Here is a 22,250-nt window from a genome sequence, read left to right as displayed (position 1 = left end):
CGCCTCTCGAGGAGCCATTGTTTGTTTGTTTAGATAAGGAAGGAGGAGGTGGGTGTGTGGGGGGGGGGGGCATGTGCCGAGGGACCGAAGCAGAAAGGGCCCTCTGACCCCATCCGGACCCAGAGTCCCGCCCTCTGGCTGTGTGGCTTTGACTGACAGATAGCATCGGTGTATCGTGGCTCTTTATCGGCTGCTCCCTGTGATCGGCCCCCGCAGCCCGAGAGGGTACGGAGAACACGCAAACATTGTATGTGGAGCTTAGACAGCCATCTTGCCATCGTGTGTGTGTGTGTGTGTGTATGTGTGTATGTGTGTGTGTGTGTGTGTATGTGTGTGTGTGTGTGTGTGTGTGTGTGCATGTGTGTGTGTGTTATTTCTCTTGGATACCAGGCGGCTCTGTTGCCTGCAAGTCATTGGGTGTATTTCTTGGAGCGGGTGAGCTCATACTTCCAACATAAAGACGCATTGAGTGAAGTGGGACCGTTGGCCAATTCTGGAGGTACACACACACACACACACATATGCATAGCGAAAGACACACTCAGGCCAGTGTGGAGGGCTCCCGAGGGCCGGGGGGGGGACTATCGTTTTCCTCGTTAATTACGACCGTCTGGCTGCCTGGAAAGCAGGAAGTCCAAGAGGGAGCGATGGAAAGAGGGAAGGAGGGAGGGATGGTAGATAGATGATAGCGGAGGGAGGGAGGGAGGGAGGGAGGGAGAGCGACAATGAGGGAGGATGGAGACATCCAAGTAAAGTTTGGATGGCAAAACCAGGTGCGTTTTCCTGTCTTCATCCCAGTTTAGCCCACCTTTGGGAATGCAGCTCTTCTATTTTGTGCATTGTGCATCAAAAGCATGTTCAATTAGTCAAAACTCACGTGGGGGTGATTATTTCTGCATTCCAGGCCGAGCCGCGTTCTCCGCTTTTCCACCTTTTGACCCTCCCTCTCAGGCAAAACCAGCTTGCGCTCGTAACTTCACTTTACTGTCTGGCCCTCTTCTGCCATCCATTTGCCCCCCCCCCCACACACACACACACACACCCCCGGCCGACCCCGAGCCTTGCTTGACACCAAACATCACCTAGCACACACTGAGCTTGAATTTAAAAAAAAAAAAAAAGGTGACTTAAAACACAGGCCTAAAAGTGAAAAAGTGGGCCGAGCAGCTGCGGTGGCGAGCTGGAGCTGGAGCTGGCCTGGGATTTGACTGGCTCCAGGTCCAATTACCAGTGTCTGCTGCATCTGGACACAGTTAGAGAGGCGAAGCGCACTGCACTGCACCGCACGGCACGGCACCGCACCGCGCGCCATTAGGGATATAAATTCACAAGTTTTTCAGACGACGACACTTGATGACGTGTGGGACTCAGACACCAGACGGAGGGAGCGAGGGAGGCTTGCGGCTCTTACTGTCAAAGCGCCACAACACTTTGTTTTGAACATACAAACGAGAATCATTCGGAATGAATCTGACACCATTCATGCGTTAAGTCAATTTGTGATTCAGTACTTATATTAAATCTCTTAACCACTCCACAGAGCACATTAAGAAAGGGAATGATCAGTTTCCTTGTTGTATGGTGTTCCACAGGGTTCAATTGTGGGGCCCGTCCTGTTTTTATTGTATTTGCTGTTTCCACTTTCAGAAACAATCCTATTCATCAAGATTGACTGTTGTTGTTGGTTTTTTATTCTAGATGGATCTAGCGACAGTACATATTCATGCACAAAAAAAAAAAACACTCAGACTTTCATGCATGTGAAGCTAGTTTGAGTTTAGCCGTGTGTCATCGCCTCGGGAACTTTTCATATCCGGAGATTTTATTGTTCTTTTTCATTCCATTATTAAAGCTTACTCAGTGTGTGTGTGTGTGTTTTCATTCCAGGGTGATTGTGCTGCTGAGGCACACATCCAAGCTCAGGTGGGGTCGGACCTCAGGGTGAGTTAGTGTGTGTGTGTGTGAGTGTGTGTGTCTCCCTATGACTCCATGTTGTTGTTTTTCTGCCCATGGAGACGACGGGATGTCATTTTGTTTGGCCAACGTTCCTTTCGACTCTTATAGCGCTCGCCAACGTCCACGTCCCAAAAATTCATAACTGGAATGAATCCTTCTTGCATCCTTTAAGCTTGTTCCGCAAGGCAGCGGCCGCAGAAGCTCCGTGCAATATCCGCCCGGCTTATGCTACACAATATTGTCTCTATATTGCCATCTGAAACGGATTTTTGTGGTGGCTTAACCGTAAAAAGCGTATTGAACTTATAAAGCTGGCAAAAAATAGACAGTCCACATTTAGATTTGAAGTGATTTTGAAGTGAAGTGAAATTTATTTTTGAACATAAGATCGACCAAACACAAAATCTTTTTTTTCACATTTTCACATAATTTCATGTTATGCCAATAAGGCACATAAATCAACATGTTCAAAAAAGGAGAAGGAAGACGCTATTGCTTGTTTTTTCCTACCCCTTTTATACATCAACGTTCGGATTTTGATTGATTAGCCTACATTGTTTAAAAAAAGAGCGGAAGATATTTTCTCGACATCTTTTTACTCAAGTTGCGTTGACTTCATTTCGAATGTAGTCGTTCTGTAGCGCATTTCCTGCTCTGTTCCTTCAAAATATTTTGCACGAAAAAAAGTTGCCAGTATTTCTTCCCATTCATCATGTGCAACTCAGACATTTTCCCATGAGTTCTTCTGAATCTTTCGATACATTCAGGAGCAGAGGAAAATGGCCAAAAAGACCAATGAGTCGTCCAGCTTTTCGACCCTGCGCTTTTTCAGCTCGTCTGGGTTTATTTTTAGGCGTACGCAGGAAGCGGCGGCGCTCGGGCCGCTATACTGCAAACTCGTACCTCCCATCACGCTTCATTAATCGCGCTTATTCTGACCGACACGCAGAATGACACCTGTTGTTTAAGTGTCTCGTTTATTGTTGGGATTTGAACCGCGACCGAGCGCTTTTTGCGGCTCCGCTCGTTCAACTTTATATTTCCCCAAGTCTTCCCGTCGCCGTACTCGATCGGCCCTCTGGGGCAATATCTGCTTCCTTACCGAGAAGTGAAGACGTAAACACGGGAGACGCAATGGTCCCCCCCCCATCGTTTTCTTGTCATATGCTCCACATTCTCGACTATGCCCTTAGTCTCCCCTCAGATCAAATCTGGAGTTAATGACTCCGCTCCCAGAATGTCATAGGCGAGGCCGACTTGCGGTTCCTTGCATTAATTGACGTCGCCGCCGCATAAAACGCGTACGTTAGCGACGTTAGCCGGGAAGAAATACGACGCAGCGACGTGCACGTACAGACATGTCGTCAACCCGCATAAACCACGCGTGGCGTTTTCAAGTCGCAGCAAAAACATGAGGAAAAAAATAAAGATGTAATAAAAGCCACTAATTTTTCTATGACTCAGAGATGTAATGTAAGCCTCAACCAAAGATTAATGACCAACGACAAGATTTTGTTTTCGTGGCTGTTTGGGTGCAGTGGGAAAGAAGATCGAAATGGGGGCAACTTTTTCTGAATTTTTACAATATCTTCATATTTAATCCAAGGGGAGACTAAGAGGCACCCTTAGGAGGAGGAGTAGTTTTTTTCTTTATTTACTTCTCAGTGATGAGACCAACTTTTTCCAGGATGAGCCAAAATGCAAAAAAGCGGAGAATGAGGAGTGTAACATTGAACCTTGGCTGACCAGGTAGTTTCCCCATTGCCAATGCTGTTTACATGTACGGCCCAGCAAGAGGAAGGCCCGCAGCTCCCCAGTGAAACCGCCCCTCCCCCCGTCCCTGCTCTCGCTGTCCATGCCGGGCAGGATGAATTAGCGTGGGACAAAGGGCTTTGTGGGCCGGCCATGAAAGGCCCATTAAACATGCCGCATCCCCCTGAGGCCCTGCCCTGCCCTGTGGGACCCCCCCTCTCTCTTTCGCTTCCCCTCGAATGCCCCTCTCCCAGCAGGGATGCAATCCTAGCATGCAGCGCTCTGCTTCGATTTGTCCCTCAAGGGTCTGGAGCGATGACACGTCAGATGTCCCCATGGCTCATTGTTGACTTGGTTACCGTGACGACCAACTCCTCTTTGCCTCAACAGCTGTGTCACTTCCATCATTGATGGATGGAGCGTTACGTTCCACTTGCGGCCCACAGTGTCCTCTGGATGTCCTCATCCTTGTACGAATAAGCCCTACTGGGGATAATATAGTCCTCAGTCTCCACTTTGCTGCAGCGAACCCTTTTCTCGCTGCCCATGGTCTTCTCTTGGATAAAATCAGCGATACGATTTTTTCCTTTTTACTTGTTTATTCTTGGCTGCAGCAGCCCACTTTTTTGCTGCCCTTATTCTCAAATTTGTCATCATTATTCTGTCTCATTATCCGACCAATGTTTTCCAAGACCCTGTGGAAAACCGAGCCCATTATTGTGCGGTCAAAAATAAAAACGGATTGTGTACTTTGAACACAGGATTATCCCCATGACACTTGACCACATACACACACCATTGATTACTGAACAGAGCAGGAATGATTGCCTCCATTTTCCCAAAAATGTGCTGAGTGAAGTCAAGAATTCCTAAAGAAGGAAGTGAGAGGAGCGGGGAAGCTGTGATCAGTGTAGTATGAAAGTGTGCGTGTATTGTACAGTTAAAAAAAAAAAACCTGACCTACAACTCAGCTGCACTGGAGGGCCTGCAGGCCACAAAAAAAAGGAGGGGGGGGGGGGGGTCAATACAAACTGCGCATTCCAAATCAGGAGGAGGGAAGCAACAGGAGTGCTTGGGTATTTATTGCCCCTCACATTGTAGCTTTGGAAATGAGTGTTAAAATTAAGTGTTGAACAGTGAGGTGGACTTTTTGGTTGCAGTTTGCGGCATGCAAAGCAGTAGTGCTGTAATGTGTGTGTTTGCGGTGGGGTTTTTTGAGGGGGGGGGGGGGGGGGTATCTAGGATCCAGTCCCCGCATTGTTAAGGTCCCTCCTCCTGCTTTGGGAAATGGGAGGACTGGGAAGGCGTCGCTAAAAAAAAGTAGGAGGGAGGAGAGTGGGGGGGAAGAATTGTTTGAGAGCTCAGTCATCCAAAAACCTCCTTTCAGTGTGAGAACCTTTTTCGGGGGAGCACGCAGAGAAAATGTCGCCGCAGCAGCAGCAGTAGTAAATAAAAAGGCAAAACGAGAAGAATAAGAAGGAAGAAAACGTTTTTTAGACGAGGACTACTGAATTACTGGGGTGGGAAAGTCCATCTGAAGATCGCTTTCCTGAGAAAAAACGAGGTGCAAGCGCTAAATCGAGCAGTTTTGGTGAGTTTCAATCCTCCGCGCTCCCTACTTTGAAATCAAATCGACACTGCATAGATGCCAAACTTGTGATTACTTTGACCAAGAAAACTCCAAAAGTGATGTTCGCGTGTTGCTACTTGGTCACGCATGTTAGCGTGGTAGCATGCGTGAAGTTTTGAAGCCCCTTAGTGCACCCTATCGATGGAGATTTAGGAGAAACTACACAAAATGTAGTTTTAATTGGACCTCAAATGCGCGTTTTGCGCTTTCCCCAAAAAGTGAATTCGGCATGTGGACGCACGACGACGGGACTACTTTGTTAGGGTCTCTTTGTTTTTTCACTCTACTTTCATCACGTTGAACCCGCTTGAGCGTATTTTGGACGAGAAAGTAAGACGTTGCGTGAGTTTTTGCGGTTGCCATTCGTGTTTATTTAACGCTTGTACAGGCCGCATGCAGCCAATGTAGTTTCCACCATTGCGGGGAACATAAACACATCGGGGCTCTGCTAGGTTGACGTAGCCCCACAGCAACAATGTTTGCTGGACCTCTGTGGTGAAGTGTTTTGCCCAGCGTACATGGAACGCATCATTCTCCTGCAGAGATTGCGAAGGTGTGTGTGTGTGTGTGTGTGTGTGTGTGTGTGTGTGTGCGCGCGCGCGCGCGCGCGTTTTGCATGTACTGTACGTGTGGGAGCATTTACTTGACCGTCTTTAGATGCTGGCCAATCATAACAGTGCCCTTTGGGTCACGTGCTTTCTATCAAACAATTGATGGTGTTTTTGCAGCATCCCATTCCTGCTTAATGAGGAGAAAATGTTGACATACGTAAGCTTTCCTGCTAATGACTGTGATGGTCGTGGGGGGAAAAGGGTGGGTCTCAAGTTTCCTCAGCACAGGTGTTGTTTTTATTGTTTGGATTTTTTTAGGCCTTTTGAGAAAGCTCAGCGACAGACATAAGTGTCACTCGGATTAAAAATGGAGAAAATCAAAGGAATTAAGATTGTAGACGCTAAATTGAATGTGTTTTAAAGAGTGTGCCCTGCGATTTTCCGCCGAGGAGTCCGGGCCTGAATTCAGGTGGGATAGGGTCCAGCTCACCCACAACTAATGAGCACAAGCTCTTTGAGAAATGCTTGGATGCAAATGGAGAAACTCTTTGTCTTGTTCTTGATCAGTTCTGACAAGTGCAACGGGCCTGAATTGAACTAATTGACTCCGGTTCTGATTATCTGCTCGTTTACCAGCCCCATTGACCAATACACTAAAAAGAAGAGAATTTTTTTTTTTTTTTATCACTGCTGCTTGTACTACAGTTTTCAAGATAAATTTACTTTTTTTATACTCAAATTGCCAAAGCTGAGCAGACTGCGATGTAAAATGAATTCGTGATAAAAGGAGTTGCAAGTATGTTCTGTTAGCATTAGCATGTTTAGCACCCGTCAAGGAGTGTATTTTGGTGCTGTGGTTGCCCAAATGTATGCCAAGTGTGCCATAAGCTTGTTGTGGTGCGTTTGCGGGCCAGCGTGTAAAAACGGACATCGACTCGAGTGTGGGGTCTAATCTGAGAACCTATTTGTTTATTGATGGAATGCCGAAGCCCTCGATTACTCTCGCTAGTTTGTTTGATGTTAGCATTATGATAATCAATGGTGCTTTTTGACCAGTCCTTGTCGACTTTGAGTTGTTTTTAGTATACAGCCCGCGGGCCCACCCCTGTTGGCGACAAAAGAGAAGGGGAAGAATGAAATCTCCATCCTCGAGGGCACGCTTTCATCTGTGACAGCGGGACGCTGGTGCAGCCATAACAGACGTTTCTTGGGGGCGGTCGAGGGCCTCACCTGTGTGGTCCTTCTGGACGGGAAGAAATAGAGAGCTGGCCTCTTACTTTTCTCTTCGTTTTACGCTTGTAACTCGTTTGAAGCAAATGTGAAGCGTTCTTTCTTGTCTGTCTCTGTACTGATTGATGGGAGGAATCTGGGCTTCTCTGTCCATCCATAGAAAGACACCTGGCCAAGCAAGTGCCCCCCAACTCCACTTCTGATCCTTGCTGTCAACCAGGACAGCATTGAGGGGTTGGAATGTGAGAGTTAAAAAAAAAAAAAAGAAAGGACTTCTGAGGCTAATTAAACACGCCGCCATCAAACGGCACGAAATCCCTTTCCGCTTCAGGTGCCTCTTAGCGGCATGTGCAACCTTTTCCCACGCGCCTTTTTTCTTTCTTTCTGAATCCTGTTAGCTTGCTAAATGAACCGGCTACCTATCTGTTATTCCTCAGTCATATTTTTTCTTGAAAACAGTATGACTGGGCTCACATGGCAGTTCGGTTTAATTCCTGTCAGGGGTCCTTGGAACAAAATTGTCCCCTGAAAAAAGGCTCCCTGGCCCCAGAATGTTTGAGAAACCCTGCGCTAATGAAGTCAGCCGTCTCACACACATTGTGAAGTCTAAGTGCCTGTTTGCTCACTGATCCACTCCAATAGGAGTGTGTGTGTGTAGTAGATGTTTGGACAGAGATTACAGGGTGTTGTTAGCGACGCGCTAATCGCTCATTCACACACATTTGTTTAACCTTGTCGTCTTGGATGAATTATTGTGTTAAAAAATGCCGGCATATCGACTTTCCCACTCGGGAACCCGGGCGCCGTTCCAAGGACGTTAAGCGATAATCACTTGTAGGCTGGCAGGGCTTGATTTTGGCTGGTAGAGTGATGCTTGTCCCCCCAGCCCAGCCCAGCCCGGCCCAGCCCACCGATGCCTCGGGGTTATGGAGGGCTGTAATTTTCCACCGTCCTCTCCTGTCAGCCGGACAGCATCAAGCGTGAGAGCGAGACTTCAGCTCAGCAAGCCGTTCCTTTTGGCTGTGCATTTTGCTTTTTCTTGAGATTTGATTTGATCCCATCCCTGGACCAATGCGCATGCAAACAAGCAGGCGCTTAGCGATTCTACTCTATTTTCGACTTCTTCCAGCCGGCCCTTCCTCCTGGGAGAAAACACAACCAGGGTTGTGAGTGACAGAACAAATGGCGGCTGCGCTTTAAAAAAGGAACAAAAAAAGACTAACCACCTCCAGAATCTTAGTCCAGCTGGTTCTCCTATCAGGAAGCTCTCACTTCAGTTTCCCGCCTCCTCCTTTTTCTGCTTTTCCTATACACAAGTCTTGTGACTCTACGGCCGGGTCTTATCTCAAGTTCCCAATGTCTGTTTTTCATATAACATTTGAGGCGTACCCCCGCTGAGACTTGCTGAGCCGGGCGGCGGATCCTTCCCCGGGTTCCTGCTGAATAATAGGCAGAAATTGCTCTTGATTTATAATTGGTTCCATTCAGTCTGCAAGAAAGTTCCCCCCCCCCCCACTCCTTCCCCCTTTCCTTTTCCTCCTTACTTTCTTTCTCCAATCTCTACAATGCAGGAACACACATGAGTAGATTCAGCAAATAAATATATCTGCGTGTGCCTCATGAAGAATGAACTTGAAAAGTTCAGTTAGTACAGAACAATGATTTGATTTTTAAAATGGCATATTTATATACTTATATACCTACCTATTTTTAAAAAATGAAAAGACTCGATGGGCCGGATTGAACACCAAAAGGAGCTACATATGGCCCGCGTGCCTTATGTTGCCCACCGCCACACGCTCTAGCATCTAATTGGCAGCTGTTTTTATGTGTATTGGAAAAAGCGAGAAATATCCTGAGGTTTGCATTTTTCTGCGCCTGTGTGAGTATACTTTTACCATGTAATGGGGACATGTGTGTGATTGCTCGCGTATGCGCGGGCAGAGAAAACATACTTGTGGCCACGCAAAATATGTAAGTGCTTGTGTGTGATGAGTGCTGCAAAATTGCCACTATTAGTATGTTAGCTTTCTCAGCGTGCGTGTTTGGATGCCCGAATCTAGTAATGACTCGCCACAACACTCAATTTTTCCTCACATAGTTGATTATACAAGAGAAATGGAGAGTTGTTTTTATTGTCACTCCATGGAATGATTTGAAAACTAACTCAAGACATTTGTTTTGGTTAGCTTTTGCAGCACCACTTTGATTGATTGGCTAGCTTGAGCTAGCTCGCTACCTTTGTCCCATTTCCTCCCTCTCATGTGATTGGCTTCTATCCCTTCTTTAAAATTGCGTCCTGTTCCCATGGCCCCGCCGCTTCACGGCAAGTGCAGGAATGCGTCCGTCTGTGAGCTGTAATTAGCCCACCGCGGTTAATTCGGCTCGGTTATCTAAATCATGCAAATTGGTCGCCGCCGCCTAATTGATTTGAACGCCAGGCAGCCAGCTTTCAATTCTGTCCAGATCTCCCTGGCTAATCCCCCCAAGACGGCGTGTAGCTCGTTAGTGTCGGTTCGCAGGGACCGACCGAGCTGCGGATTTGGACCGACGTATAGCTCATTATGAGATTGAAAGATGGGGGGGGGGGGGGGGGGGGTCTCGTTAGCAATGCTCTGATAGCTTTTTGTATGGAATTTAATGGCATGTGAGAAGCAGTCCTTCTCCACCTGTTGCCTGGGAATTGGGAACATAACCATACGTAGCCTCTACTTGTTTATGTTGACTGGCTTGTTTGTTAAGCAGAGCGCGGACCTTCGCCAGCCAACCCACCCCCCCCCAAAGCACCTCGTAACCCGCCCGTGGCACGGGCCCCGGAGGCCAGCAAGCAGCTTGGTGGAAATATGTTGGCACATTGTGTCGTTGAAGGGCTCGTCCACTCTTTTGGTGGGAGTCACCGTCCTCCATCAATCCGTAAAACCCTCCACTCACTCCTACTTAGTCATTGAGGCCCCCCTCTCCCTTTCCATCCCCCCTCTTTGGTCATTGAGCGTGGCCCATCAGCTCTTCCCCGGGCCCTTCAGAGCAGCGTCTCCCCTTTCTCCAGGGGTCCGCGGGGGTCTTTGTCCGGGCGTCGGCTCACTGCTTTACAATGACTCTCCACTCTATTAAGGTGCGTTCTGCCTGTTAGCGTCGCCCGGGGCAACCGGCCTCCCGCGCCGCAGCTATGCATTGTGGGCCGTGGCGGCCTGTTGAAACGCCACCACTCCTCACACTTGACACCGCATGTGTTTATCTAAAGGGGAGGAAAGAGAGTAAGGGAGGGGCGTAAGAAGACGTAGAAGTTGGGGGAGGTAGGCGAGTGATAAATATGCAACAGAGTTGGGGGGGTTACGAGCAAGCCCCCCATCCTCACCACGGCCCCTTCCTCCTCCTTGTCGTCGTCTTCAAGCCAGAAAGCAGATGGAATGTGAGCACTCCGAGAGGAGGCTCCAGCCTGGTTTTGTTCAATTAGCAAGGTTGTCAAAATGAATTTATCCGCCCTGCTGGCACCACAATGAGAAGGTGGGGGGGGGGGCAATGGGGGTGTCCTGTCACGTGACCACAAATACCATGGACATAGAAGGCGCCACTTGTTGTCATGTACGCTAAGAGTTTTTACGGCTGCTGGTGAGCATGTATAGATTTGTGGTGGGGGCCACTGTTCTGGTTTCCATCAGCTTGGATGCTGCTATTGACTTTTTCTTTTTTCCTGGATGGAAAAAGTTGGACATAGATGTCAGGGCAACTTTTCATCTGGAGGCAGGGTATCCATCCGCTAAGCAAACACCAGGCCCAGCTGACTAATGAATCATGTTGGGCCCGGGGTAGGAGGGCTGTTTTGAAGGCACGGCTGACGTATTACTGCCGTTTTAGCAACCATTCGTCTCCTGTCTGGCCTGTCCTCCCTTCTTCTCGACAGTGTGTCGATAGAAAATGGACTTTTGTAGCCGTAATAGTTGACTCTTCCCACCCATCAAGCCCGAAACGAAACCATTTTAATTTGTCCGATGATGTTTTCTTTTTGCCCACCAAATCAAAGTCCTTTGTGAGCAAAAAATGTGGTGGTAAGCCCGCTTGTGGGCACAGGTGCTGGATGCTCACATACGCTTGCCTCTTTTTATGAGCAGCTGTCGCAGCTTCGGCCTCAAAAGCCGCAGGGCCTTCGCGCTGGCTCGCGCACTTTGTTTGTTTACCGTGTGCGCTCGCCACTAAATGGCCTCCCCGAGCCTGTAAATGTAAGAGTAGCGTGTGTGATCACGCTGCAGGTTGTTTATGTACTTAACATGGCCGCCATTCCAACAGGTAAATATTTGCCTGTCAGGGAGATGCGCCATCTTGTTTTCTCATAACCAGTACACCTGTATATGCTAATGAAGGTCCAATAAAAGTGATGACCTCTCGTATCACAAATGAGTAATTAATTGAGAAAAAAAAAAAAGACTTTCACTCATAACTATCCAATTTGTATTTACAGCAGTGGTTGACTAAATAATACAAAATGACAGCAGTAGGATGACAAGAAGCTAAAATGAGTTGTGTTTGTTGTTTTTGGCTGGGATAGCATTAGCAAGGCATTAGCAGCATCGCTGTAAAATGCTCGTAACTGCAGAAAAATGAACATTTGTGGGAAGAAAAGTGAAAGCAGGCTGGATAAATGATGTGATTATTACAGCATGTTTTTTTTTTTTGTGGGTCTGTTGGAGGGTGGTCGCTAATCCAATATTGCTCTCTCTCTCTCTCTCTCTCTCATTGACGGCGTACAGTGTGTGGTCCTGTGTTCGCTCGTCCGTCAGACTTATTGGCTTTCATTAACAACAGTTTTTCCATCAGCTCTTCATTTTAACTTTAGCCTTTCCATCCTCTTTCCTCCCTCCCTCCCTCCCTGGCTCGTCCTCCTCTTTGTTTTTTGTCTCCCAGCGGCCTGGTTAATCACAGATATGCGGATGAACACGGAGCCCAGTATGAATATTACGCATGTTTGGTACCGGGGGGAGAATGGGAGGTTTGAGAGGCGCGGGACCACCCTCCTCATCCTGACGGGAAGTTGTTAGTTTAACCTGACAGGAAAGAATTCAGGAAACTTGGCAGAGAGCAACGAGGGAGAAGAGATGCACGCTCTCTCTGCATTAACCATTAAAAGGCAGAGTATTTGTGTTAGCATAGCTCAGTTAGCATAGTTAGCATCATTTTTTCATTATTATTATTTTATTTAGGTGGTTTGAGTGGTAAAATGTTACCCTTAGTTCTTATAGGTAGCTTTTATTAGCGGTGGTTAGGGTGACGTCTTTGGCGCTATTGGTGGTTTTGTGACTTGATTTTGGTTCTCTTGGTGGTTTTCTTAGCCTTTATTAGCTTGATTTATTTAGTCTTTTGGTTTTTTTGTTTGCTTGTAGTTATCAGGCCTGATGTGTTTAAGTCTATTAGTCGTTAGCTTGAAGTCTTGCTGTTTCTTGTTACTTTCAGTTAATTAGAAATATTTATTTGAATTTAGTATTTAGGTCTCTTGGTGGTTAGCGTTACTTCATTTTTTTCCCCCATCATATTTTCTTAGTACCGTATTTTCCGGACTATAAGGCGCACCGGACTATAAGGCGCACCTTCAATGAATGGCCCATTTTAAAACTGCGTCCTTATATAAGGCGCACCGCACCATTAATGCATCATGTCAGATTTTTAATCATTCTCCATTTTATCTTTTTTATTTCAACTTCAGACGCAACAAATTACTTTATAATCACAAAATAATGATCCATAGTCTTTTTGATTCATGATTCATAGTTTTCAGCGGGCCACTTATGATTGATTTCATGACACAATGCTTTGGGCCAGTTTAAATTTAGGAATTTGGTCCATATATAAGGCGCACCGGACTATAAGGCGCACTGTCGGCTTTTGAGAAAATTTGAGGTTTTTAGGTGCGCCTTATGGTCCGGAAAATACGGTACTTATTAGCTTGACTTCTTCCCACCCGTCAATGGACCTTCTTGTATTTTTTTTCTTTTTTTTCCCCCCCAACCCTCCAAACCCTCTCTACCTGTATCAGTTACACCTGAGCAGGAAGGCATCGTGTTACAGAATGAGGGAGCCTTTTTGATGGGCTGGAGGTAAGGGGAGGAGGCTGGATAGGGGGTGCAGGTGGACGGGGTCAGCAAAGAAAGACTTCATTTGTGCGCTTGCCGCTGAGGATGCCTCCCTAATGGCCGCCTGTTGCTTTATGTGCAGTTGGAATGGAAAGTCGCATATCATTTGTTTTCTTCGTATCTCTGCAAAGATGATTTAAAACAGTGTCATATGCATCCCAGACCACTTGGGGGAAATGTAAGGAAGTACGGCAGTTGCTGACTGTGGTTTTTTTTTGGTGTGTGTGTGTGTTTCAGAGGAGTGTTGCATGGAAGATGTCTGGAAAACGTGACTGGACTACATGGATGAGAAAAAGAAGCACTCCCGTATTGTGCGCTCTGGGCGCCGTGCTGCTATGTTGCCTTCAGAGCAGCGCCTCTGTCTCTGGTGAGTAGATCTTTACGTTGGTGTATGTTAGAAGTACAAGGATGCCTTTTTTTCGGAGTTTTTCCAAACACCTGGCGCCGAGTAAGCTTTGCCAAGGACAAAATATTCCGACTGGCAGGGTGGGCGTGTTAACGCGTCTGGCAGCTGCAATTTGCTTGGAACTAGAGAATGCAATTTTGCTCGAAATTGCGTGTCAATGGTGAATAGCTGATGAACCGGAATGAAGACGTATTTGTGTAACCCTAACCCCATAGATGAAGTCCCAGAGTTCACAGAGGAGCCCAGCTCGGTGGTGCAGAAGCTCGGAGGCAGCGTGAGCCTACGCTGCGCCGCCCGCCCCGCCTCCGCCTCCATCAGCTGGCGCCTGAACGGCCGGCAGCTTACGGACGGAGACTTGGGCGTGGCGCTGGGGCCCGCGGGCTTGTTCATCGCCACGCTGTCCAACGTGACCTTAGGTCGCTACCGGTGTGTGGCCACCACCGGGGTTGGGGCCCTGGCCAGTGTGCCCGCTGACGTCACCGCAGCTAGTGAGTAAAGCGCCGCACACAGACGCACACTGTACACTTTTTCCCACTTTGTCCAAAAAGAACATCCAAAAAACACAAGTTGTTGTATTTTTCTTCCCAAAAAAGAAAAACACTCCGAGCAAGCACCCCCTTCTACATCCTGACAGAGTTGGCGCAACCCCACTCTGCGCCACAGAAAGCCTTTTGGATACTTTTACAGAACTCTAGCCCAAACTTTTTTTTTTTTTTTTTTTTGGCCTTGCCTTGCTCTAATGGGGTTGAGAGTATGCGAGCTTACATTTGATATGCGTCCAGGGACTGCGAGGAGGCCTGAAGCTGTGTAACCTGAAGCACAGGAATGGAATGGAAGGGAGGGAAGTGAGGGGGGGGGACACCGGGGGCCAGTCAGAACAGGAAGAGGGACCAGGACTTGGCGAGTAGCCCTCAACCCTGACAGCTGGCCCCTGTGCTGTGATGAGGTTCTAACATGTAGCCAGGCGTGATGCCATGCCATGCCATGCGTGAGGCTGCCAGATGCCACGATGATGATGATGATGACGACGATGACACCAGGAGGCGTTTCAGGGCCAGTCGAGACAAGATCCCCCCGCACAAAATCTTCCCGGCTGTCACATTGTGCGTCTCCTCGTCACTTTCGTTCCTTATCACTGTTGCGGTGTAATAACAGCGCACAAATTGAGTGCAGTAGACAAAAATCAGCCTTTGTTGAATTGGTTGTCAGTGAGACCATTTCAAAACAGGCCGTGCCTAACTATGTCATCACCCTCGTCCGGGCCTTGAACTCCTCCGAGGGAGTTGCTCCATAGGGAGCGCGTACGTGCCTGCTCCCGTCTCCATGTGTTTTTTTTTTTTTTTAGGGGGGGGGGTACTTTGAACAGATCTCCCCTTTGCGCTACAATTGGAAATCCATAAAGATGAAGGATTTAAGCGAGGGGGGGGGGGGTGCTCCAGTGCGGGGGCTCCGCTCGGGTTTATGAACGCAATCAATCCTCGGATGTACGCACGCACCTGAGAGGCGCCCATATGCGGGGAAGAATGTGGGAGGAGAAAGGTGAGCAGAAACGAGGGGAAGGGCAGCGGCTGTAAAAACACCACCTGATTGATTTTGCAAATGGAGCGCTCACAGCACTTAGCTTGACGTGTCTTTGGCTGCGGGAAGGTGTGCATTTTGCCCCCCCCCTCCTTTTATAGCTCCGACAGACAGACAGCAGGGCCCAGCGAGTAAATCAAGAGCCGCCTTGCAGAGAAGCCGCCGTTTGTTCTTTGGCTTTGAGCAAATCACCGCGGCGGGCCGGGCCGGGCCAGCCGTCTGCCAAGAGCTACACACCTTCCCGTGGAAAAGAATGGATCAAGCTCGTGTTTTGTAAAGGATACATCACACGGCTTTTCTGGAAAAACAATAGACAAAATGTGTTGTTTTTGTCTTAATCGTCTCCTTCTATCAGCCCCCCCCCCCTGCCTTTTTTCCGGCCTCTTAAGAGCAGTGAGTGGTGCTTCCTCCCCAGACCCAAACTAGATCTATGCCCCTGAAACCCTAGAGCGCAGACACCTCTGACCCCTCCGCCAGGGGGTTCAAGGGTCAGATCTGTGTCTGCAGACTGTGTGTCTGCCTGCGGGACTCTGGCGGCACATGCCTCTCCCTCCCCCGTTAATCCCATTCCCTCCCACGTTTCCCACAGAACGTGAGCTGGCCCCAGTAGAAAGTTTGACAGGATTAATTGTGACGACTTGGAGGCTTTGGGAAATCAAGTTAGCTGCGGATAAAGCTCGCGTTCAACTCCAAATGGCTTTTCCAGACATTCCCGTCGTCCGTTTAACATCATTCCCATCGTGCAAACTGACTCGTCCGGCTTTTTTTTTCCTCAGAGCTGCGCGACTTTGAGCCGGACGACCAGCAGGAGATCGAAGTGGACGAAGGCAACACGGCCGTGATCGAGTGTCACCTACCCGAGAGCCAACCCAAGGCGCAAGTCCGCTACAGCGTCAAGCAGGAATGGCTGGAGACATCCAAAGGTTTGGCCCCCCACTCCATTACTTCCCCATCCTATCTCCATAATTTAGTGGAATGCCATAGCGCCTCTATCTAAGGCCATCATTAAAGCGCCGATAAGGCGGATTATCTCAAGAATGTTAAAACGCAGCAATTGTGGGCTGTTTATTTTCCAAAGTGTTTACGTCCAAAGTTGCCCGAACGAGAAGAAAAGCGCCCGTGCTTTGAGGCCGGTATGCTAATAATGCCTGCGAGTTGTAGCAGACGCTTATCTGCGAGGAAATGATCGAGACGTTTTTCCTTTTCTCTCCTTGGACAGGGAACTACCTCATCATGCCGTCGGGCAATCTGCAGATCGCCAATGCCACGCGGGAGGACGAGGGCCCGTACAAGTGCGCCGCTTACAATCCCGTCACTCAGGAGGTTAAGACGTCGTCCTCGGCCGATCGCCTACGCATACGCCGTAAGTCCCCGGATGAAACAAATTCATTGCTAGTGCTCCGCCACTTTGTAGGCCACATGTGGGGCGCACTTGCCAGTTTAGTTGGTTCATTTGATGTCGCCTGGCCGCCATAATTCTCGTAAACGCTTGGACGCTGTTCAAAGGAAGAAAGTGTGATGTGGATTCCAAGATGGAAATTCTAACCGCCCGATGTCCCCGCCCTCCTCCCAGGCTCCACGTCGGAAGCGGCCCGCATCATCTACCCGCCGGCGTCCCGCTCTATCATGGTGACCCGGGGCCAGCGGCTGGTGCTGGAGTGCGTGGCGAGCGGCATCCCCACGCCGCACGTCACCTGGGCCAAGGACGGCCAGGACCTGCGCGTGCACAACAACACCCGCTTCCTGCTCAGCAACCTGTTGATCGACGCCGCCGCCGAGGGAGACTCGGGAACGTACGCCTGCCGGGCCGACAACGGCGCCGCTGCCGTGGCCGCCACCGTGCTCTACGAAGTGCAAGTGTTTGGTAAGAGATGTGTTAAGACAAAACAAAAACCCGATTTTTACCCTGGAGACAAATAGCAGTTGTTTCTACAAATTGCACCAAATTAGCACGATGCGGTCACCCAAGCTCTCGCGTAAACCGAAGAGTAGCTGGTGCAGACAAGCATCTCTCTTGTCTCCTGTCCAGGTTATGGCTTTGTGTTTTTCCAGTGATTTTCCGCAAAAGTTGTCGCAGTCCCTCTCGGGCAGCTGCCTTGAATTACAGTCAGGGCTCTGCGGTAATGAGCTCTGCACCCCCCTCCCCCTCTTGATTTACAACAAGTCAACCATCAACTCAGCACACGTCCATGTTCCATTTTTGGAGCATTTACAGATTTCATTGGTGTTGCCACTTTTTTATGGTTTCATTTTGAGAGATGCTATTTTTTGGGCAGAGCCTCCTCAGGTGGCGGTGGAGCTACAGCAGCAAGAGGTGTTGCTGGGCGAGACGGTGCGCTTCACCTGCCAGGCGCGCGGCAAGCCTGCGCCCGCCGTCACCTGGCTGCACAACGCCATCCCCTTGTCGCCGTCGCCACGACACCGCCTCACGCCCCGCATGCTGCGCGTCTCCAACGTGGGCCCGCAGGACGAGGGCTTGTACCAGTGCGTGGCGGAAAACGGCGTGGGCAGCTCGCAGGCATCCGCTCGACTCATCGCCGTATCCACCGGTGAGCCGCTTATTTCCTGTTGCGGATTATTCCCGATGTGCCTGCCTGCCTGCCGCAGCGGGACTTATCCCGCTTTGTCTTCCCTCCCAGGGATCACATCCAGGGGCAAGCTGCCTGCCATCTTTCGCCCGCTCAGCCCGGACAAAGTTCTGAGGGAGCAGCCGCCCGTGAGGCCCGGGGCGGCGGGGGCCACGCTGCCTCTGGACTGCGCGGCGCTCCCGGGTCAGATTCTGCCGGCTGAGGCGCCCGTCATCCTCAGCCAGCCTCGCACGGGCAGAGCCGACTACTACGAGCTCACGTGGAGGCCGCGGCACGAGCGGGGAGCCCCCGTCCTGGAGTACATGATCAAGTACAGGAAGGTAAGGAAGTGGTTACCGTGCGCGGGCGGGCGAGCGAGCGAGCGATCGGTACCCGAGGGCATTTGAAATGAAAAAGCACCGCGCGCCACTTGTCAGGTGGGCGACCCGTCGGCCGAGTGGACGTCCAGCAGCATCTCGGGCTCCCTGCACAAGCTGACGCTGGCCAAGCTGCAGCCAGACAGCCTGTACGAGGTGGAGATGGCGGCCAAGAACTGCGCCGGCTTGGGCCAGCCGGCCATGATGACCTTCAGGACTGGGAAAGGTAGCTCCGCTATGCTTGCTAGCTTCAGGCTAACACGTGGGCTAACCAAACGTTGCTCTTGAAATTTGGTTTTGTGTCTTTCAGGTCGTAAAGGATTGGGAGGTCATAACGATCTGCCCAAAACTCCCGCTGTTCCGTCGCCAAGCCTTTTGCGTGAGTGTCGCCCTGCTCCGTTGGCGCACGCCATTAACTTGTATGTCCTTCTTGACTACTAACATCCACGTTTCTCAGTCTCTCTTTCACTTCTGTCTTCTGGATGAGCTCTCAGTAAGTTTCTTTCAAACTAAACCTAACCTACTGAAAATGTGCAATATTTGTCGTTCAAGAGCGTAAATACAGTATATTTGTTTGGAGAAAAAAAAAAGTCATCACGGCAGATAATGAGTAAAACAAGTCGTCATCTGTTCTTGACTCGGGTTCTTCGGTGCAGCTCCCGAGGCGCCGGACAAGCCGACGGTGTCCACGGCCACGGAGACGTCGGCGTACGTGGCGTGGATCCCGCGCGGCAACCGTGGCTTCCCCATCCAGTCGTTCCGCGTGGAATACAAGAAGGTGAAGAAGGCGGGCGAAGACTGGGTGACAGCGGTGGAGAACATCCCGCCCTCGCGGCTCTCGGTGGAGATCACCGGCCTGGAGAAAGGTCAGCCCACTGGATGGCCGCGGTTTGAACGCAAATGCGCTTAACGCTTTGGTCGCCGCCCATAGGGACGTCCTACAAGTTCCGAGTGGTGGCGGTCAACGTGATCGGGTCCAGCCCACCCAGCGCCCCCTCCAAGGCCTACACGGTGGTGGGCGGGAGGACCCACGAACGCCCCGTAGACGGACCCTACATCACCTACAACGAAGCCATCAATGAGACCACCGTCATTCTCAAGTGGACGGTAAGGACTTTATGATTGTTTCGACATTGAAATTCAATTCCTATTTTTTTTATAGCCGTTTTTCTTTTCTTTTTTTTTCTTCTCTAATTTCCGCAGTACACTCCGGTGAACAACACTCCCATCTACGGCTTCTACATCTACTACCGGCCCACGGACAGCGACAACGACAGCGACTACAAGAAGGACGTGGTGGAGGGCGACCGCTACTGGCACTCCATCGGCGACCTGCAGCCCGAAACGGCGTACGACATCAAGATGCAGAGCTTCAACGAGAAGGGCGAGAGCGACTTTGGCAATGTGGTCATCCTGGAGACCAAGGCCCGCCCCCACCATCACAGGCCCGTCCCCTCCGAGGGCCCCGAGCGGGAGACGGGCCGCTCGGGCGGCCTGGTGCCCCGGCCCGGCGACCTGCCCTACCTGATCGTGGTGGTCCTGGGCGCCTTTGTCTTCATTATCGTCGTCTTCATCCCCTTCTGCCTGTGGAGGGCCTGGGCCAAGCAGAGTAATGATTCTATCAAATGGATTTGTAACGATTTTTTTGCAAACTTTTAACAAGGGGCCTTTTTTGTACCCAGAACAAACGTCAGACTTGTGCTTCGTGGCCGCGGCCGCCCCCGTGTCGTCGCCGTGCCAGTACACCATGGTGCCCTTGCAGGGTCTGGCCCTGGTGGGGCGCTGCCCCGCCGACGGCCACCTCGCCGTCCCGCACGCACTTTACCCTCCCAGCGAGCACAACGGCAAAGCCCACCACGAGCACCTGGCTCACGGGCTACCGGGGCTCCATCAGGTACTATCCTAAGACTTGACAACTTGTGGGGGTGGAGCTTGTATTGATGGGGTGTCATTTGTTGTAGGAGGAGGTAGACATGGGCATGGAGTGCAACAGGTTATTACCGCAGCAGGGACTGGCCAACGGGTACCACTTCTGCCCCAGGTAACATACAGACGCCAGCTGACCTTGGATAACCTTCAAACTCTTGACTGATTTGTTTTCTCCCCCCCTTCAGTGATTCTGAGCATCACGAGCAGATGTTTGAGTCAGTTGATGATTCCTCGCTGCAGCTACTGGGGTCTTCCCGTCACCTGGACGGCCAGCAAGAGTCCACACCGGACGAGGACGGGGCAGGAGAAGAGCTTTCCCAAAGTACATTCTTCAGACATTTTAACAAAACAGAGAAATAAATTGTACTCATTTTTCTCAGTTTAATGACTTATACTTCATTGAACTTTTGTATCTTTTATGACGCAACTATAGCCAGTGCTCACTTGTAACACAGTAAGAAGACGTCATGGTTGTCTTCATGTGCTTCTAATCAGCTGCTGTTGTGTTTTGGTTGAGATTCCTTGGTGGGCCACAATTCAGGCCGGGAACTTCCACACACTCATAGCTGACATTTTACTTTGACCGACTTTCGCTTTCCCCCCCCCGATCCCTCCTGATGGTTTTCTCTCTTTCTAAATGCAGAACTGGCATCTTTCCCAGCCGTCGTATCTCTGGAAGACGAAGGAATTTTCACCACGTCGTCGTCGACCGCCGCGACGCCGCAATCCCAAGATGCCGTACAGGAAGCCAGTGTCCCGCCCAGTGAAGTGACTGGGTAAAAAAATGTTTAGAGAGAAATCTTATTTATTTTTTTACCACAAATATTTATGTATTTATGCCTTTGTACATACTCTGTTTGATAACTGTATATAAGGATCTTTTCATATTGAAAGAAGTTCTATTCACAAGTTCCACTCTTTTGTCACGTGAGTTAATAATGCAAATTTTATTCATAATTCTCAATTGTTTAGCAAATTTTAATTTAAGAAAATACATTTTAGAAAATATATATTTTTTCTAAAAAAAAAGTCAAAAATATGTTTTTGCAATTATGGATTTTTTTTTTTTTACAGTAATTCAAAATTTTTCCTTTTAACCAGCACTTGTCACATGGCTCATTCCAACACCGTCTTTATAGATCTGTCAATAACGCTTTTTTGTATCGATTATGTAAAGAAATAACCACATTGTGTGAAAAAGACGATATATTGTAGTTATTTATTTTTTTTCAAGTCACTGAACGGGATTGTGGACATCCTTCTATCAGTCGCCGATAAGCTCAAGCCATACCTGCTTCATTACCAAAATAGCCACCTGTGACAGGTGTCAGTATTTCTCACATCGCTCTTTTAAGTATTGTATTACGCCTTTGTTGTGCCAGCAAAAATGAAGGAAATTCACAGTGTAGCTTGTCTTTTTTTTTCTGCGTGTGTGCTCCAACATGAGCTGTAGCATTATTGCATGTAAATAAAAGCTTATGAAGCCGATGAGTGTGTGTGTGTGTGTGTGTGTGCGTGCGTGCGCGTGTGTGTGCGCCATTTTTTTCAATTTTCAGTTGACAGTTCACTTCTTGGGTGCTAATAGATGCGAAGGGCTACATGTTTGATCCTAAGAAGAATTGGTGAACGATTCTTTTGAACGAATCTTTTGAGTGAATTGATTCTAAAGATTAAGTTCACTTAAAAGAACTCTAATGCACATCACTACAGTGAACTAGCGTGCCTACGGTAAATGTGAAAGCTCGTTAAAAAAGTAAAAGAGCGGTTTAATTTTATTGTTTTTATTTTAAAACAAAAATAGAACATATTGCGAGAAACAAATGAAAATACAGCGACGCGTATACGTTTTGGATTCCCTGAATTTGACCATAAGATAGCAAAAGTGTACTGTGTGTCGCCCTCTGCTGGTCAGTAGGAGAAATGACGCATATGTATTCGTTTTGGATTCCCTGAATTTGACCATAAGATAGCAAAAGTGTACCGTGCGTCGCCCTCTGCTGGTCAGTAGGAGAAATGACGCATATGTATTCGTTTTGGATTCCCTGAATTTGACCATAAGATAGCAAAAGTGTACCGTGTGTCGCCCTCTGCTGGTCAGTAGGAGAAATGACGCATATGTATTCGTTTTGGATTCCCTGAATTTGACCATAAG

At 49.0% G+C, this 22,250-nt stretch overlaps 1 protein-coding gene across 2 annotated transcripts; it reads left to right on the top strand.

Annotated features, from left to right (window-relative positions):
• The first annotated feature begins 6 nt into the window (after positions 1-6).
• boc (BOC cell adhesion associated, oncogene regulated) lies at positions 7-21,586 on the top strand. Of its 2 annotated transcripts, XM_037280101.1 has the most exons (19): positions 7-225; positions 391-499; positions 1,888-1,941; positions 13,479-13,608; positions 13,863-14,135; positions 16,002-16,148; positions 16,445-16,588; positions 16,799-17,089; positions 17,502-17,774; positions 17,865-18,133; positions 18,230-18,395; positions 18,480-18,548; positions 18,826-19,035; positions 19,101-19,276; positions 19,373-19,778; positions 19,852-20,063; positions 20,131-20,210; positions 20,284-20,420; positions 20,742-21,586. In XM_037280101.1, exons 4-19 carry the CDS (start codon positions 13,497-13,499, stop codon positions 20,876-20,878), a joined length of 3,102 nt encoding a protein of 1,033 aa, XP_037135996.1. In that variant the 5' UTR covers positions 7-225; positions 391-499; positions 1,888-1,941; positions 13,479-13,496; the 3' UTR covers positions 20,879-21,586. The 2 variants fall into 2 exon arrangements, with proteins under 2 accessions (XP_037135996.1, XP_037135995.1); XM_037280100.1 differs by lacking the exons at positions 7-225; positions 391-499 and adding an exon at positions 5,206-5,299 and having other exon boundaries at positions 1,902-1,941.
• Positions 21,587-22,250: the final 664 nt, after the last annotated feature.

This window comes from Syngnathus acus, chromosome 20 (assembly GCF_901709675.1).
Source record: "Syngnathus acus chromosome 20, fSynAcu1.2, whole genome shotgun sequence".
Classification (NCBI taxonomy): Eukaryota; Metazoa; Chordata; class Actinopteri; order Syngnathiformes; family Syngnathidae; genus Syngnathus; species Syngnathus acus.
Note: the sequence above shows the minus strand (reverse complement) of the source record. Positions and strands in the feature narration are given on the sequence as shown.